The sequence below is a fragment of the Nomascus leucogenys genome, chromosome 10 (assembly GCF_006542625.1).
Source record: "Nomascus leucogenys isolate Asia chromosome 10, Asia_NLE_v1, whole genome shotgun sequence".
Lineage (NCBI taxonomy): Eukaryota > Metazoa > Chordata > Mammalia > Primates > Hylobatidae > Nomascus > Nomascus leucogenys.
The window spans coordinates 77,445,189-77,464,637 of NC_044390.1; the positions used below are offsets into that span (position 1 = coordinate 77,445,189).

Sequence of the window (19,449 nt, forward strand, 5' to 3'; positions counted from 1 at the left end):
AATTACATTATTATGTGAAGATGCTCTTTGAATTAATAGTGTGATCAGTGGCTGCTTATGTTTGGGTGAAATAATAAATACTGTGTTTGATGTCATATTTAAGGGAAACGAAAAACCTACTTATTACAATAAGGTCACATGCACACCTGTACTTTGAGTATGTTTTTAATTATCTGGGTCACCTGTTCCAGAGGAGGATAAAAATGGCCTTACAATGTTGTAATAGAGGACAGATTGTGCTTTTGTGGAAAAAAATATTAAAGAGAAATTTATCTGTGTACTTCTCCCTTTTTTCTACTTTCTGTGCCTTTAACCAATACAGGCAAAGGGTGTATATGAAAAAGTTGGAGAAGCTACAGAGACTGCTCTCACTTGCCTAGTAGAGAAGATGAATGTATTTGATACCGAATTGAAGGGTCTTTCTAAAATAGAACGTGCAAATGCCTGCAACTCAGTGAGTATTTGAACCTGGTTTATTGTTCATGCTGCTTATCAGTCGTACTATATATACTTAGTGTCTGCACTGTCCTACTCTCTTAGAAAACTAATTATACCTTATCTCCTCAAACTTACAATATTTCCTTCCCCATACTCACTCTCAGGTAACATGCTTTCCTGTGTATTTGACCAAGAAAATAAAAGCAATCGATAGCTAATTTCCGTGAGTGACCCTCTGTGCCCACAGGGGCTGCCTTCTCCCATAGTGCTGTGAACAGTGTTCTTGCTCCTAGCAGAAGCCACCTCCTCCCAACATCTTTGCTGCATTATTGATTTCCATCTCTACTAGATGTTCTTCAGTATAGGGGGAAATAATAGTGTCTTTCTATCTTAAAACTTTCCTTTGACCTTATTTCCCCTGTCAGCTACCACACTTTCTTTTCCTGTTCAATTAAACTTTTTTTTTTTTTTTGAGATGGAGTCTCTCTCTGTCGCCAGGTTGGAGTGCCATGGCGCGATCTTGGCTCACTGCAACCTCCGTCTCCTGGGTTCAAGCAATTCTCCTGCCTTAGCCTCCCTAGTAGCTGGGATTACAGGCACACACCACCACGCCCGGCTAATTTTTTGTATTTTTAGTAGAAACGGGGTTTCACCATGCTAGCCAGGCTGGTCTCGAACTCCTGACCTCAGGTGATCCACCTGCTTCAGCCTTCCAAAGTGCTGGGATTATAGGCATGAGCCACTGCGCCTGGGCATCAAACATTTCTTAACTCATTTGATGAGACCAGCATAACCAAATACCAAAGGTCAGTGTGGTGGTGGTGGTGGCAGTGGCAGAGGGCACTGACATTGTCCATGTATACACTGAACAAATAAGTGGCCTCTGAGCCTTTTTGTTTCTGCCTGTCAGAATCTTTGAGATAGGGCTCATTCAACCATCTCTATGACAAGGGCCAGTAGCAAGGATGGGAGTTTCCACAGTGAGTTGGACCTGAGTGAGGTTCCTCTCAAAGAGCTGCTGCTCCCTCCTGCCACGACCACCATACTAGACCTGTCCTGCGGTACTGGCCTTAGATTTCTGTGGCCTCACAAGCCCGGGGAGCCTAGACCTCAGTAGAAACACTTTGCAATGGCTGCTGGTGGACACTGGCCATCCATTGAGTCTCTAGCACCTGGGTCTCCTCAAAAGACTGGTCCCCCTGCCTGTCACTTGGCTCAGCTTAAGAACTTGAAATGGACCAGGTGCAGTGGCTCACACCTGTAATCCCAACACTTTGGGAAGCTGGGGTGGGAGAGTCACTTGAGGCCAAGAGTTTAGGTTGCAGTGTCACTGCACTTCAGCCTGGGCAACAGAGTCAGACCCCATCTCAAAAAAAATTAAGGCCTGAAGTGGCTAAACTTGAAGGATAACTTCCTTTATCTTATCCTGGCCAAAGTGGTAGATGATTGCTTGGATGAGAAGTGATATGCAGATAAGATGTTGCAATACACAAAGTCTTTGTGGGTCAGTTAGTCACGTGGGTGCCAAGGACAGGTGGGAGAGAAGAAGCAAGCTACAGAAGCAGCTCAAGAATGGGAACTGTGGAAGCTGGTTGTATTGGAGGAAGGAGTGTGATGCCCTCAGAGCAGCCAAGGAGGAGCAGTAAGGAGCTTAGGGACGTAAGTCAGACTCTCAAAGTCTGTGTCTGGTTCCTGCCCCCACAAACCACCACCCAGGAAACATTATTCCTGAGCTGTGTGGTGGCAGCAGCAGCTGCTCCTTTTATATGGCAGACAGGCTGATTGCTTGTTGGGCAAGAGCCCTCCTACGCTATCTTAGAGTGAATACCCTCTATCTGCAGTCCAGGGTCTACACAGCCACATGGTCCTCTAATAGGTCCACCAGACCATTTGCCTACAAACAGCCTCATCCTCAGTGCCCACTGTCTCCTAGCTGTGGAGCTTGGATTCCCATGGAATTGGGTTCTGCCGAACATACCTCTTTTTAGTGTCAGACCTACCCGTCTGTCATCACCATGGGGCTGCCAGTCAGTACTTTTGCAGCCTCTTTGTAGGACATTGTTGTAACTTAGGGTTCCCTGGTAGAATAAGGAGCAATGGGAAGGGGAGAGGTCCTGCATGCCTGAAGGAACAGGTCTGGGGAAGGAGAGAGGTAAAACTCAGCCTTTTCTAGTTGTCATACACAGCTGTATAAAGGCAAGCCTCATTTAGCAAAATGATTAGTTGTCACCACGTTTAATGCTTTTTGTATGTCATAAACCCTTTCATCCCTTCCTGGGTAATAAGGGCAAATGAGGAGGCATTGTGTCATTGGGGAGTAGTACAGCCTGAGTTGGGAGGGAGCAGTATACCTGTTTTCTTTTTTTTTTTTTTTTTTTTTTTTTTTTTTTTTTTGAGACGGAGTCTTGCTCTGTCGCCCAGGCTGGAGTGCAGTGGCATGATCTCAGCTCACTGCAACCTCCGCCTCCTGGGTTCCAGCGATTCTCCTGCCTCAGCCTCCTGAGTAGCTGGGATTACAGGCTAATTTTTGTATTTTTAGTGGAGATGGTATTTCGTCATGTTGGCCATGCTGGTTTCAACCCCTGGCCTCAAGCAATCCGCCCACCTCTACCTCCCAAAGTGCTGGGATTACAGGCATGAGCCACCGCGCCCAGCCCACCTGTTTTCTTAATAACCTCAAATATCAAGCATTTTAGTGACCACACAAAATCTCAGGGTGAAAAGTTCTAGACCATCATGTCCAGCCTGCAGGTAGGGACACGGAGCCCTTCCATGACCTGTGTGGCGTAGTCTTCCGGTTAGTGTGAGGCAGCATTTTGTCTCCTTTATACTGTCCTGAGAAAACAAAGCTCACACTGGAATTGAGAATGTCAGCTGAAGTATAGATTCCTTTTCAGTAAACTGATGCACAATTCACAAATAGCAATCTCAGAGCCATGAAGGCCTTGGACCACTCCTTTGGCTTCTTTCCTCTACCCATGTGTCTTCCATGAACCCGAAGCAGTCTGCCAGTAAGTAAGGAGGTGGATCCTGGCAGAGCCACGCTGCCTGTGATTTATTAGTTGGTGTAACTAAAAATCTAAGGCAGCCTGAAAACAGCTTCACAGATTGAGGGTTTGAGTCGTTTGATTCTAGACCGCCGACTACTCCTGCCGAGTGATGGGAAACAAGTCATGTCATGGGGCTGAACCAGCACTGGCTCACTAGCCAGTGACCACACAAGTACGGGCAATGCTGTCATCCTTGTGTCTCCCTGTTCCAGAGCTCCCTTGTCCCATCTTTTTCACATCCCTTGGCCAAGGGATCGGAAACAGCTGTCATGCTGCTTCTTCACTAAGGAGTTCCAAACACAAGCTCTTTGCCTCCCTTCCCACTTGAGACAGCAGGAACCCATGTGTAGTTTAGAAGCAGAGAGAGCAGGTCCAGCGTTTTGGCCCCATGGCTTGTTTGGCTCGGTCCATGGTTCTTGGCCAGCTTAGTACTGAGAGGGATTTCCCTCCCCCACTCCCAGCCCAAGGCCTCTTACCTGAGAAGGTCCACGCCTTCCTCAGAATCATTGTGTGTTCCTTTAGTCATCCCAGTGCCATTGGCACAAATGTTTAATTGAAACTAAACACACATATGATTGAGATGATACAGAATCCAGCGTAGCACTCATATCCATTCCTTTGCTGCCTGAGGCGGTTCAGTGGCTGGTAGGCCAGCAGGATCGCTGCAGGGCCCTGAGCCCCATCTAGTCAGTTCATCAGCCTTCAGTCCTCCCGTAGCTTCCTAGGTTAGATGCTGATGTTCTTGGGGATTTCTATGATGATTTTTAAATGTGTGTCAGTGGGAGCAAATTAATATAATTAACTCACCACATTAACCAAATTAAGGTGGAAAAAACAATAAGGTTACCTCAGTAGGTGCATATGATGAAACCCATCTATCACACCAAACTAAGACTATAAAAGCATGTCTTTAACGCTGACGGTGTGTTTACACAGAGACCATGCTAACATAACAGAATTCTCACCATTTCTACGCAGTATTATATTGGCATTCCTGGTCTGTGTAATAGGCAAGAAAAGTATAAAAACTGGAAGAGAAGGGGTATCTTTAGTTGTAGGTAACGGTGTAAAGCCAAAGGTTTATTCTCAGTCCTCATCTTACCTATTTTGTTGGTGCTGTTACTCTCTCCCTCTTTGAAGCACCTCTTCACTTGGCTTCCACGATCCCACACTTGCTCTCCCTCCCTGGCCTCTCATTCGAGGTCTTCTTAGCTGGGTCTTTCACATAGCACCAGGAGGTGAAGGCTCCATAGTTCTCAGCCATTTCTGTCTATAGTTACTCCCATGATCTCTTCTGGTCTCATGACTAATCAGTAGCCACTAGCTATCTAAAACTACTTAGAATACTTAAAAAAAAAAAAAAACTACTTAGAATACCTAAAAACACTTCCTTAGATGCCCTAGCCATATTCACTTAAAGTGCTCGTCCATCACGTGTGACAGCCACATGAACAGTGGCCACAGAGCATTGCCATCCTTCAAGAGTTCTGGTGGACAGCTCTGCTTGGGGCCATCTCTTCACCTCCAGCGTTCCCTAGTTTAAGTCAGTGTCATTATACTGAATGGTATTGTCTCTCTTCAGCCAATGCTTTTGGTTTTTGAGACAGAGTTTGCTCTTTCGTCCAGGGTGGAGTGAAGTGGCGCAATCTCGTCTTGCTGGAATCTCTGCCCCCCTGGCTTTAAGCAGTTCTCCTGCCTCAGCCTCCTGAGTAGTTGGGATTATAGGTGCCTGCCACCACACCTAGCTAATTTTTGTAGAGACAGGGTTTCACCATGTTGGCCAGGCTGGTCTTGAACTGCTGACCTCAGGTGATACACTGCACCCGACCACCTTCAGCCAATTCTTGACAACTAGAGCTTGAGACCCTCCGTCGTCTTCCTGTTTTACTTGTCTTAAAAGCCAAATGCCCCATAATGATTTTTGAGGTCTTAATGACCTGCTTCTACCGTCCTCTGCCATTACCTGTCTCACCTTTTGCTCATGTGAACTCTATTCCAGCCACATTGGCACTCCTTTACCATTCCAGGACTTGCCAGGTTGCACTTCCGTTCTCTGCCTGGTGGGTCTTCACCACCACCCACTGGATTCACACAAATCTTTTCAGGCCCCATGGGGCCATCTTTATTCAGATGTCACCGCCTTTGGCCACTTTATGTAACAGTACGATATGTACGTATGCAAATTTTCTATCCCCCTTCCCTTTTTCTCTATAGCACTTGTGTTACTTTTGCATCTTAGTCTGTCTCTCCCAAAATAGGGGACAAGTTTCATGAGGGCAAAAACCTGTATGTTTTGTTTATTGCTATATTCCTAGCATCTGTCATGTAATAGGTGCTTACTGTTTGTTAGGTAAAAAAGTTCAGAAATTGCCACCCAGTAGTATTCCATATTTGTTCCCTTTGTAGGTCATTAAACAGCTGATGAAAAAGGAATTCACTCTAGAGTTTTCACGTGACAGAAAGTCAATGTCGGTTTACTGTACACCAAATAAACCAAGCAGGACATCAATGAGCAAGATGTTTGTGAAGGCAAGTATGGCAGATTGCAATTGAGATGTTCTTAACCAGGGTTAAGATCCCGGTGAACCAATAAAACAAAATTGTTGATGTAAATCTGTAACATTTCCAGGGTGCTCCTGAAGGTGTCATTGACAGGTGCACCCACATTCGAGTTGGAAGTACTAAGGTTCCTATGACCTCTGGAGTCAAACAGAAGATCATGTCTGTCATTCGAGAGTGGGGTAGTGGCAGCGACACACTGCGATGCCTGGCCCTGGCCACTCACGACAACCCACTGAGAAGAGAAGAAATGCACCTTGAGGACTCTGCCAACTTTATTAAATATGAGGTTAGCTAAATGAAAAGTTTCTTTGTCCACACCCTGCACGATTCATTGTGTTTAAACAGTACTCCTTGAAGCAAAAGGTCAAACAGTTCTCACTTTTGCCAAGAAAGAGGTGTGGTTATTTGTTTTTCTGCCTGCCAGCTGTGTCACCCTTAAAATTTAGATTGCTGCTTCAAACATACATAGTTAATAATTTCATAAAAGTGTCATTTGCAAAGTAGAATAATCAAGATGAGCTTAAATAAGCTTGTAAACCCCATTTTGCAGCTCATCTAAGTCATGATTTTTTTTTTAATTGGGGATATTTCTAGAATATTCATTAGTACTGAAGGTCAAAAGATCCAAGTTGGAGATTCCTTCCACTTTTCTACTCAGAATAGAATTCTTTTATATCAAGGATGTGATAAAGCTATGAACAAAATGAAGAAGCGTCGGTACTGTGGGCTCAGAATAGCACAAGAGTTGAAGAATGGTTTGATAACAGGGGTGTAGTGGTATTCTTTTTTTCTCATAAGAAAATGCAGAAACCGGCCAGGCACAGTGGCTCAGATGCCTGTAATCCCAGCACTTTGGGAGGCCGAGGTTGGCGGATCACCTGGGGTTGGGAGTTTGAGACCAGCCTGACCAACATGGAGAAACAACATCTCTACTAAAAATACAAAATTAGCCAGGTGTGGTGGTGCATACCTGTAGTCCCAGCTACTCTGGAGGCTGAGGCAGGAGAGTCTCTTGAACCTGGGAGGCGGAGGTTGCGGTGAGCTGGGATTGCGCCATGGCACTCCAGCCTGGGCAACGAGCGAAACTCCGCCTCAAAAAAAAAAGAAAATGCAGAAACCTGTCCCAATGTTTAACTGGGCATTTTTTCAAACTAGGGGACAAAAATGAGAATTTGCCACTTTTATTTAAAGTGATGCTCTTAATTTAGACCAATCTGACCTTCGTTGGCTGCGTGGGCATGCTGGATCCTCCAAGAATCGAGGTGGCCTCCTCCGTGAAGCTGTGCCGGCAAGCAGGCATCCGGGTCATCATGATCACTGGGGACAACAAGGGCACTGCTGTGGCCATCTGTCGCCGCATTGGCATCTTCGGGCAGGATGAGGACGTGACGTCGAAAGCTTTCACAGGCCGGGAGTTTGATGAACTCAACCCCTCCGCCCAGCGAGACGCCTGCCTGAACGCCCGCTGTTTTGCGCGAGTTGAACCCTCCCACAAGTCTAAAATTGTAGAATTTCTTCAGTCTTTTGATGAGATTACAGCTATGGTGAGCATGTTTGAACATGTACAGGTGACTCAGGCTACACAAGCACATAGTAGACTCTAATTTTGACCACTGAATTTTTTTGTCATAGCTCCCTAATTTGGAATTTGTCATGATTTGGGTCTTTTCTCTAGAATTCAGTGAATCAGTGGTTGGCATGTTGTGTGCTACTTGCAGGGAAGATCCTAGAGTCGTTTAAAACCCAGAAGGGCCTTCCAGATCAGTCCCAGAGGAACAATCTGGTGATCTAGTCTCTTTTTTAAATGAGATGTGTTTTTATCGTAAGTTTTCTGAAAATTGAGGATGTAATCAGTCAGTTGTTTGGATCACCCTGCTTTTAAGTTGGATGTTCTTTAAGAGCTAGCTGTTGGTGAAGCATGTCCAGTATTCTTCCCCTCACCTGATTTTCACCCAGATATATTATGTTAAATTTACTTTATTCTCTTTAAAAAAAAAAATCTTAGTTTTGAAACACACTGTATGTGTACTCTGCTCTCCCCCAGAGGTAACTGAAGTTGGAATTTAGCAACAATATTAAAAACATGGGAGTGCTGTTTTTGTGTCTGTAGACAGTATTATTTTTGCATGCATTTGAAGGCATATTTTTTGGCCGAGTGCAGTGGCTAATGCCTGTAACCCCAACACTTGGGAGGCCGAGGCAGGTGAATCACTTAGGGTCAGGAGTTCAAGACCAGCCTGGCCAACATGGTGAAACCCCGTCTCTACTAAAAATACAAAAAATTGCTGGGTGTGGTGGTGGGTGCCTATAATCCCAGCTACTTGGGAGACTGAGGCAGAAGAATCGCTTGAACCCAGGAGGCGTGCAGTGAGCTGAGACTGTGCCACTGCACTACAGCCTGGGCGTCAGAGCAGGACTCCATCTCAAATAAAAATGTGCATATTTTTGCAATCTGCATCTTTCTACTTGAAATTTATCCATGTGGATACAAGTACTTCTTCTTGACTGCCACATAGGTTGTGTTTTTGTTTTTAGTAAGATAATACAGATAAATTTGAAATCCCTTTTGTCCCACTTTGGTAAACTTATTTGGTAATTTTACATTTCCTAGGTAAAATGTGTTTTGTGACACCAACTTACGAAACAAAAATTCTATAACTCTGACAAGAGACCTACGGCTCTATTCATTTTCCTCCTGCTTCCCATTCTGTGGGCTTTTGCCTAGGGGTGTGAGTGTGGCATGCCAGTTGGCTGACCCAACCATTGCTTTCCCTTTCAGACTGGCGATGGCGTGAACGATGCTCCTGCTCTGAAGAAAGCCGAGATTGGCATTGCTATGGGCTCTGGGACTGCAGTGGCTAAAACCGCCTCTGAGATGGTCCTGGCGGATGACAACTTCTCCACCATTGTGGCTGCCGTTGAGGAGGGGCGGGCAATCTACAACAACATGAAACAGTTCATCCGCTACCTCATCTCATCCAACGTCGGGGAAGTTGTCTGGTAGGTCTCTGTGACAGCATCACTTACTGTACGCCTTTATCTAAATGGGTCATGGAGCCCAGTTCTCGCAGTTTGCTCTCCAGATTGCAGCAGCTTTGGTCTTTGTGCCTGAGTTGGAAGGGGGAAGTGGGCAAGACAGAAATGCCTTATGGAAGCAGTGGTGCTTTGGCCCTCGGGAGGGTTGTCTGCAGCTGCCCCAACGTGCAAAGAATCCTCTTTAACATGAAACTGAGCTTAAATTAGCCAGGTAGTCACGTGAAATTCTTGCCCTCCAAAAGTTGGCTTTATCTCAGTCAGCTTAATTATTTTTTTATTTTTATTTATTTTTTTGAGACAGTCTTGCTGTCGCCAGGCTTCAGGCAGTGGCACGATCTCAGCTCACTGTCCCCTCCACCTCCTGGGTTCAAGCCTCCCGAACAGCTGGGATTACAGGCATGCGCCACCACTCCCTGCCACTTTTTTTGTCTTTTAGTAGAAATGAGGTTTCACCATGTTGCCCAGGCTGGTCTCTTAACTGCTGAGCTCAGCCAGTCTGCCCACCTTGGCTTCCCAAAGTGCTGGCATTACAGGCATAAGCCACCGCACCCGGCCTCAGTCATCTGAATTTAAGTAATAAACTAAGTAAAAGTGAGCTTTAATTCAAAATTGGGTATAAGTATTTTACAGATTACCTGAAGTTGTTGTCATTTTTTTTTTCTGGAGGGTGGGGTGATGATGCTCTTTAAATAGTGGCTAGAAGTCATTTGGGCTCTCTTTGTCTTCTTTTCTTGATTGGAAACAGTATTTTCCTGACAGCAGCCCTTGGATTTCCCGAGGCTTTGATTCCTGTTCAGCTGCTCTGGGTCAATCTGGTGACAGATGGCCTGCCTGCCACTGCACTGGGGTTCAACCCTCCTGATCTGGACATCATGAATAAACCTCCCCGGAACCCAAAGGAACCATTGATCAGCGGGTGGCTCTTTTTCCGTTACTTGGCTATTGGCTGTGAGTACAATTTTTTTATATTACTGATTTTTAAACAAAATGTTTGTGAGCTGAAATTTTGTAAATTCATCCCTTAGAAGCATATTTTTTCTTCTTTCCCCGTATAGGGTAGCAAAAGACAGAGATGCCCTCTTACAGTTCGATGAACTATACACCCAATTTTACTAAAGTCCTTTCACAGTTAGTTCCAGTTTTAGCATCCTGCCCTTACTTGGGCTTTTGTGAATGAGCAAACGAACATCAGGGTTTTCAGATTTAGCCCTGTGTGCAAAGGGATAAGAATGATTCACACTGGGTTCTGCCTTCTAAGAGTTCATAGGTGGGATTTAAATAGATAATTGTCACCAAGATATAAAACTTAGTCCCTGTTTCCATAAGAGAAGGGCTGCGCAGTGGCTGGTCCCTTTTATACATAAATCATCTCTTTAGCCCTTGTCTGCCTCACCCCGGGTGCTGTTGGTTCTTCCCCATTTCATAGATTGGGAAAGTGAGGTGAAATCACTTCCCTGGGATCCCATAGGAAGGCATTATGTTTTCATAATATATTCACATGACTTCAAATTCAAAAAGCACACAATGGCATAGAATGGAAAGGGTTTGGGCCGGTCACTTCCCTCTGGCGTTGAGGTGCTCATGTACCCTGTGCCCTTCCGGAGAGATTCCAGCATGCTGTGCACACCTGCATGTTGACCTTGTCTTGCCTTCTTACTGCTTGTCAGATCCTTCCACATCTGGACATGTGTAGTGCCTCATCCTTGCAGCCAGCGGCCTTCATGCTGCATTGTAATTCGTGGGTTAGTGGGTATATGCACTTGTTGTTTTTGATGCTACCACATAGGGATATTTGCCTCGTCTGAATTCTGTGTATTCTCTGCTGCATCTTGTTGCTTCTTTGCAATACACTTCCTGAATTCAAAGCTAATACTGGGGGGAATCCCAGGAGCTGCTGAGGGCAGGGCCATGCTGTTCAGTGTTCCACCCTAGCTCCTGACGGCATTTCCCTAGAAAGCTGCTGCTGGGCCTCTAATGGAGCGAATAAATCTGTGTACAACTAGGCAGCAATAGTTTGCCCAAAAGTCATGGTGTGATCTAGTCCCCCGACACTGTGCAGCCTTACATGGAGGACACACACACTTGCAGCCTTGAAGTACTATCCGCTGAGGGGAGAAGGCACGGCAAGGGGAAAGGTTGGCACAGGATGGAGCAAGTGCTTTTTCGCACACATTCTGGAGGAAAAGTTATCCAGTTCTTCTGTTCTAGAAATACCCCTGTCCTTCAGAAACCAGGGTCTAGTTGCTCTGGCTACCAGGCGTGAGCAGGTGGTGGTAGCACCACAGGCTCCGGTTACCATCACTGTCCCATGTCTTTGATCTTCGTCCTTGGGATTGGCCTGCATGGCCTTGGTGGCAGCCAGCCCTGCAGAGGCAAGTGCGTCAGCATCATTGTGTTTGTTCCCAGGTTACGTCGGTGCTGCTACCGTGGGTGCTGCTGCATGGTGGTTCATTGCTGCTGACGGTGGTCCAAGAGTGTCCTTCTACCAGCTGGTACTCAGTCACCTTTCTTTCTGTACCTTACATGAGAAGTGTTGTGAGGCCTTGACCTTTCTGTGGTTTGGGTATCTATCAAATCATCTTAAGACTCAAACGATAAACAGTTACATCTAAGATGATTCTGAAGGACCAGGGCTTCTCTGAGAAATTGGGGTAAACCTCTTGGCTGGCTTTGCATTCGGGCTGGTCTGTGCTAGGCTTGGTATGGGGTTGGTGCCTGGACTTGGGAAATATACTGGGCTGATAGGAATTTGATTGGATTTTCTTGCAGAGTCATTTCCTACAGTGTAAAGAGGACAACCCGGACTTTGAAGGCGTGGATTGTGCAATCTTTGAATCCCCATACCCGATGACAATGGCGCTCTCTGTTCTAGTAACTATAGAAATGTGTAACGCCCTCAACAGGTTAGTGCACCTTCACGGCAGGCTGAGGCGAGCATGCTGACTGCCAGGGCACCGGGAAATTGTGTGTAGTCACGGTTGAGGATCACAGGACAGTTCTTCCCTTCCAAAAAGAAAGGAGAACAGGCAATACCAGTTTTAAAAGCATGAGCTGTCGTCACCTCCAGGAAGTAGTGGGAGTGCTTTTAGCCCTGTGTTTCTTAGGAGCTCTTCCTTAAAAGAAACCGTGGGGGCCAAAAATAGGAACTTTGGTACCCCTGTATGCCAGCACCCACAGGGAAGGAACCTCACCCTTTCATACAGACGAATGGTACCATCCAATTAAGCCCGTGACAAAAATGGAAATTTCTAAATAGCCCAAGTCTCCAGGGCAATTGGGAACAGCTTTGAACCCACTAAGATGGGGTCTGCTATGCCAAAACATAGATATAAAATTCACAGTTTGCCCTGCATTAGGACATTCTCGTCTTCAACTTTGCCACTGTAGAAAGTGGAGTTAGTTAGGTCAGTGGATGGTGCCACATTAACAGCCGCCTTACTGAAGTGTAGTCCAACAGGGTCTTACTGCCACTGTGACACGAGCCTTGCCTTGGGGGTGCATTCCCCCACCTCTCCTTGCTCTGCAGCTTGTCCGAAAACCAGTCCTTGCTGAGGATGCCCCCCTGGGAGAACATCTGGCTCGTGGGCTCCATCTGCCTGTCCATGTCACTCCACTTCCTGATCCTCTATGTCGAACCCTTGCCAGTAAGTGGTTGGGTGGGGCTTGGGCTGGGGACCAGCCACCTCCTTCCTGGGGAGGCTGGAGGCGTGACACGTCTTCTCTGTCAGCTCATCTTCCAGATCACACCGCTGAACGTGACCCAGTGGCTGATGGTGCTGAAAATCTCCTTGCCCGTGATTCTCATGGACGAGACGCTCAAGTTTGTGGCCCGCAACTACCTGGAACCTGGTAAAGAGTGTGTGCAGCCTGCCACCAAATCCTGCTCGTTCTCGGCATGCACCGATGGGATTTCCTGGCCGTTTGTGCTGCTCATAATGCCTCTGGTGATCTGGGTCTATAGCACAGACACTAACTTTAGCGATATGTTCTGGTCTTGACTGACAGTTTTCCATAAAGAAGATGTTTAACTTAATCAATTAATTTTTTTATTGTTTAAAGCAACTGTCTATTTCTGCTGAATTTTCACATGAACATACTGGCTGGTGACGGAGGTTTCATACTCTAGATTTTGTTTTGCTTTTTCTGACTCCAGTGGGGCAAGATTTTCCTTTTTTATACACATAATTAAAGTGTCCATTGACATGTACAGAGAACTAACACTATTTTATGCAAATATTTTTTTGTAGATGAAAAAGCATGTACAGTGTTCTGTTTAATACTCATCCTTGTATAAAAAAAATAGTTGAGCCAGCAGACATTGTCAGCAAATTAATTGGCAGCAGATTTTAGGAAATGAATGTGTGTGGTTTTTTTTTTCTAAAAATAGCATGTATTGTGTCTTTTGCATGATGATCTGGATTTAATTTGATATCACAGTCTAATTTTTATTCATAAGCCAATTTTTCTGCACTGAGCAGAGTCTTGCTACCTCAGTCAGTATTGTTTTGGTTTGCTACTTCCCTCACCCACTTTGGCCTCCGTTCACCCCACCCCACCCCCACCTCTCCCCCGCCCTGCTTGGCTTCTTCTTTAGGATTGTGATGGTTCGTTCTGTTTACATCAGTTTTAACGAGAGGTATGCCTGTACTCGCTTGTGCAGAAAACATTGTTCCAGATTCAATCGACTGGGTTTATGTCCCTTCACATAGTTTTTAAGGTTATTTATTTAAATGTCTAATGTATTTTATTGTAACAGACATTGTTCGCCAACATTGCCTATTTCAGTGGCACGTCACAATCTAGTTTTAAAAAAATAAAACATTTTAAATGGACAGAGAAAAATAACTGTCTTGTCTTTAACTCTTAAGTGGCTTACCTGGGACTAACAGACATGTCCAACTTTCTCTCCAGTTCTTAGCTCAGAACTTTAGTTGTACTCTGCTTGAGGGGAAGAAGGCTTCTGCTCTGCTGTGTAGGTAGTCATAGGAATTGTATTCTTAATGTACAGGCACTAATTGTCATCTGTGATGTACATCTTATGCAAGTTTCTGCTGGCCTGGTATAGAGAACATAAGGGCAAGTGTGTGTGTGTGTGTGTGTGTGTGTGTTTTGTAAAACCTGTAAATAGCACATGACCAAATGAACATATTGTATAGAACTATTTTTATTTGAATGTGGCACTAACCACCACCACCGTTACTACGATCAGTGTTTGCGCATGTTCGAGATGAGTCTCACCAACAGTGTGTAAGTCATTAACAGTCCTAACTGTGGTGTTTTCCTCCAATGCCTTCCAACATCCATCAACTAACGTGAGTATTTTCTTCCCTGGGATTTGGATGGTTTAGCCTAAAGGTGACTGCCACCAAGTGAGATAACTGTATGTCACTAACTTATAAGCCGCCCCCATGGCAGACGCTGCTGTGCTCCCTGATGCCCTGTGAGCACCGGGGTTGCCTGTGGCACCTGCCATGTGACGGGCGCGGCATCGGCTGGCTGGAGGTGTGGCTTCCATAGACCTCCACAGGCTGCCAAGGACAAGATGACCGGGAGGGCCCAAGCCAGACAAAAGCCAGAGTGGGGAGAGAGGCATTTCAGCCAGACCAACAGGCTGAAGGACCTGTGCAGACTGTATTGCTAAAATGAGGGTTCACAGCTGCCAGGAGTCATCCCAGAACATTGCTACTTATTCATTAAAAAGCTAAAAACTAGTGAAGCAAGTAACTGAACCAGTGAACTCTGGGTATCGATAGGTTCATCTTAAATAGGCCACTTCCCCACTCCCCCACCCCCCCTTGCTTGGTCTTGTCCTTTGTGGCTAAGACTTATCTCTGCAGGGGATGTTAAAGCACAGTTAGTAGGACATAGCTCCGCACCGCCCAAAAACCAGCTTACTCCTTAGCTAGGGTGTGAGGCCTTGACTATATTCTTGAAAATGTACTTAGGCTCTGGTTACTGGGATGGCCAGTAGATGTAATGCAGATGATTGATTGGAGTTTGGGGAGAGTTAGGAGGCATCAAGCAGGACAAGGTGCTGCTTAGTTCAGAGGGCCACGTTCAAGGGATGGAGGTGGAACCTGGAGACCGACTCTTAAAAGCACAGTCTGTGGTTGGGCGCGGTGGCTCATGCCTGTAAGTCTCAGCCCTTTGGAGGCCACAGCAGGATTGCTTGAGCCCAGGTACTCAAGCCAGCCTGGGCAACAGAGTACGGCCCTGTCAAAAAAATCAGCCTTACTGTGAAGCCTCCAAGGCTGCTTGCAGGCAATTGTGGCTCTCGGGAAGGGGGGCTGCTTTGCCCAGCAGGGAACATTTAGGGCAGGGGGTAAATTTTGCCAGTTTGAGCATCATGAGGTGTAACAAGAAATGGGTTGAATGGGCCAAATGCAAGGAGTGCATCTCTGGGCTGCAAACTGACTTGAGTGCTGCACTATTACTATTCTGTGCAAACAAAACTCACAGCTTTTCCTGACTCAGTTCCTTGACTTAGTGCCCTTTACAAAAAAAGTTTAGTAGTGTGTGGCCTGCTGTCACACAGCCCCTGGTTAGCTTCATGGTTTTTCAGCTTCAGACCCCTCCAGCCCACAGAGGAGCCCATGGAGGGACTCACTTCCCTTGGTCCAGACAGCTGGGAGCGGGTTAGGCCCACTGCTGCTTTGAGCAGGGCCACTTGGTCCATTTCACTGAAGGCTTTGCCAGGTGAAAACATTTCAGCATCTCCTCCTCAGTTAGGTCAACCCATAAAGACCAGGTCCAGCACCATGGTCTTGGCACATCCCTGGCCTCAGGCCCTCACCTAACAGTGAGGCAGCAGCTGCCCAGCCCCACAGTGTGCCTGCTGTCAGGCGGCTCTTGCCTGAAACTTATTTCCACATTCTTTCCTGATGGCAGGTGGCTGAAGGCCCAGCCATTAATGTCACTTGTTACCACCCTGTGCCTCCCTTGGCCTCTCTGAGCTTTGCCCAGACCAACAGTCATACATACCCTAACTGGGACACCACTCTGCAGAATGCAGATGCTCCATTCTGGAAGAAGCCGTCCCTTGAGCTCGGTGAGCTCCCAGGCAAGCAGGGCATCTGGCCGACTTCCCTCACAACAGCTGCTCCCACATCCCCTCGGACTGGAGCTTCAATCCTGACTGAGGCGGGCAGACCTAGGAAGACCTGAGACCACAAGCATTAGTTCAGTGTCTACCAAGCATCTAGCCACTGTCCAGGGCCAGAGCATACCACATCTGCAGTGCCTGTGAGCAGAGGCAGCAGTTGCCCTATGACTAACCACCAAATTGTCCAAACACCCCCTGCAGTTAGCAAGAAGGGTAGGCTTCATCCTCCTTTACTGAGGAGAATGATGCGGAGGAGTTTCCCCTCCAGGGCTAGGCAAGGCAGGCCAGCAGCCAGAGGCCGGGTGCCCACAGGGCAGGGACAGGAAGGCTGTGCTGCTACTGGCTGCTCACTTCTCCATCAACCTCCCTCTGCACCACTAACCAAGACCTTGTCCTCTTGCCTGTCTCGCTGCTTTCACAGCTGCAATGATTGTGTCTGCCTCGTGGGGTTTTCCTCCAGAGCCTTTATTCTGTAGCCAGACGACACGAGGAGTCTGTGTCACTGAGCCAGTGCTTCTAGATGCTGCCCTGTGTGGGCAGCGCCTCAGGGACAGTAAATCAGAAATGCTGGTCTTGAAATCTTGAAAAGATCAAGCTGAATGTTCCTTTTCATCTGTCGCTGTTGATCTTCATCTATTTAAATAGGTATTCTAACGTTTCCTCTCTGTATTTCATGAAGCTGATTTCCTCTCTCTTTCCTTTTCAGCAATACTGGAGTAACCGCTTCCTAAACCATTTTGCAGAAATGTAAGGGTGTTCGGTTGCGTGCATGTGCGTTTTTAGCAACACATCTACCAACCCTCTGCATGATTGATGTTGGGGAAAAAGAAAACTAAAAAAGTTCCCAACTCACTGTGTGTTATGTGGAGGAAATGTGTATTTACCAATGGGGTTGTTAGCTTTTAAATCAAAATAATGATTACAGATGTACAATTTAGCTTAATCAGAAAGCCTCTCCAGAGAAGTTTGGTTTCTTTGCTGCAAGAGGAATGAGACTCTGAAACCTTATCTAAGAACTTGGAAGCCGTCAGCCAAGTTGCCACATTTCTCTGCAAAATGTTATAGCTTATATAAATGTACAGTATTCAATTGTAATGCATGCCTTCAGTTGTAAGTAGCCAGATTTTTCTCCAGTGACATTGGAACATGCTACTTTTTAATTGGCCCTGTACAGTTTGCTTATTTATAAATTCATTAAAAACACTACAGGTGTTGAATGGTTAAAATGTAGGCCTCCAGTTCATTTTCAGTTATTTTCTGAGTGTGCAGACAGCTATTTCGCACTGTATTAAATGTAACTTATTTAATGAAATCAGAAGCAGTAGACAGATGTTGGTGCAATACATATATTGTGATGCATTTATCTTAATAAAATGCTAAATGTCAATTTATCACTGCGCATGTTTGACTTTAGACTGTAAATAGAGATCAGTTTCTTTCTGTGCTGGTAACAATGAGCGTCGCACAGACATGGTTTCAGGTAAATAAATCTATTCTATGATAAATTCTCAGTGTGGTGGTGACTGTTCTCCTGTGGGAGGGGGACTGATGGGCACCAAGGGCCTCCACTCTGCACCCGGGCCTGCCCCTCTACGGGGAAGCAGGGGAGGCTCAGTCTGGGCAGGGTGGCCGTGTGACTAGAGGGGACAGGAACCTCTTGGACTCGACTTCACGGTAGACAGGCTGACTGGTAGGTCCGCCCATGTGAAGCCCACCCTGGAAGCTGAGTGTGTGTTACCAGTGGGGTCTTGAACACACAAGGCCCCACTCGTCGGTGTGGTGAAGAAAGCCAAGACTCCGTGCTCTCCATTGTTAGCAGCCCGGAAAGATCAGGAGACTAGCAATGGAGAGATGCTTCTTAGGCTGTTCAGATCCAAAACTTCCACATTCCCCATTGTTTATAGGTATGGGATAGAGAGGTGAACAGAACTGAGGCAGCTGTTGGAATTCATTTGCTGGTTACTTTAGTGCTTATTTGGCAGTGATGGGTTTGGGATTGGGCTTTTGGTTTTGCACATTCCCTAAAATGGTTCTTTTATCACTTTTAAAAATACCAGGATACAAGGATAGCTGGATGATTCTATAAATCTAATTTTTAAAACTATCAGTTCTGGGTAGGCACGGTGGCTCACGCCTGCATTCCCAGCACTTTGGGAGGCCAAGGCAGGCAGATCACAAGGTAGGAGATCGAGAACATCCCGGCTAACACAGTGAAACCCCGTCTTTACTAAAAATAAAAAAATTGCTGGGAGCAGTGGCTCACGCCTGTAATGCCAGCACTTTGGGAGGCCAAGGCGGGCGAATCATGAGGTCAGGAGATCGAGACCATCCTGGCTAACATGGTGAAACCCCGTCTCTACTAAAAATACAAAAAATTAGCCGGGCGTGGTGGTGGGTGCCTATAGTCTCAGCTATTCAGGAGGCTGAGGCAGGAGAATGGCGTGAACCCGGGAGGCAGAGCTTGCAGTGAGCCGAGATTGCGCCACTGCACTCCAGCCTGGGCGACAGAGTGAGACTCCGTCTCAAAAAAAAAAAAAAAAAAAAAAATACAAAAAATTAGCTGGGCATAGTGGCAGGTGCCTGTAGTCCCAGCTACTCAGGAGGCTGAGGCAGGAGAATGAATGGTGTGAACCTGGGAGGCGGAGCTTGCAGTGAGCCGAGATTGTGCCACTGCATTCCAGCCTGGGTGACACAGCGAGACTCTACTGGTCAGTTCTGCTGATGGAGAAAAAAAAATTGATAAAATTTAACATCCATTTTCTAAAAAGTATCCCTATGTACCATTTATTACTATAATGAGAAACCAAAAGTGTTAATGCTTTAGAGTTGCATTCCAAGTCCACTCTTGCCCACTACCAAACACTGTTCTAGAGGTACTAGTCAGTACAATCGGGCACGAGAAGGAAAAAATGCCTTGGCATGAACAAAAAGCAACCAGGGGTCATACTGGGTCAATGTTCCTAGATAGGAACTATCTTGTTCCTAGTTAGAAATGTTTAATGATTCAGGGAAAATTGACAGCTGAATGGGAGTGATACATAATTCATACTGGTATACGAGAATACCAATGGTGGCCTTAGGCCGATCCTAACAAACATCAGGCAGACAAAAACCAAGGAGGCACACCAAACCTCTTAAAGCTATGGTAATTCAGTGCATCACTTGAGAAGGGTGGTGTTTCAGCTTAGTAGGTAAAAGTTGGATTATTATGTAGGTGGTCATCTTGAGAAAAAGCTGTATCCCTTACACCCAATAAATTGC

General features: G+C 46.1%; 1 protein-coding gene across 2 annotated transcripts in view; it reads left to right on the forward strand.

Annotated features, from left to right (window-relative positions):
• ATP2A2 (ATPase sarcoplasmic/endoplasmic reticulum Ca2+ transporting 2) overlaps window positions 1-17,693 on the forward strand; it is a 72,682-nt gene extending 54,989 nt beyond the window's left edge. The window contains exons 11-21 of one of the 2 annotated variants that reach the window (XR_004032057.1): window positions 323-454; window positions 5,895-6,017; window positions 6,118-6,336; window positions 7,259-7,594; window positions 8,830-9,050; window positions 9,832-10,034; window positions 11,493-11,578; window positions 11,856-11,989; window positions 12,613-12,730; window positions 12,815-14,398; window positions 16,895-17,693. Coding sequence is in view for 1 of the 2 variants with exons in the window: in XM_012509914.2 (XP_012365368.1) it covers window positions 323-454; window positions 5,895-6,017; window positions 6,118-6,336; window positions 7,259-7,594; window positions 8,830-9,050; window positions 9,832-10,034; window positions 11,493-11,578; window positions 11,856-11,989; window positions 12,613-12,730; window positions 12,815-13,084 (1,842 nt within the window). In the remaining variant the exon portion in view is untranslated. Of the gene's footprint in view, window positions 1-322; window positions 455-5,894; window positions 6,018-6,117; window positions 6,337-7,258; window positions 7,595-8,829; window positions 9,051-9,831; window positions 10,035-11,492; window positions 11,579-11,855; window positions 11,990-12,612; window positions 12,731-12,814 lie in introns of both variants that reach the window. The other variant, XM_012509914.2, reaches the window with a different exon arrangement.
• The last annotated feature ends 1,756 nt before the right edge of the window (window positions 17,694-19,449 follow it).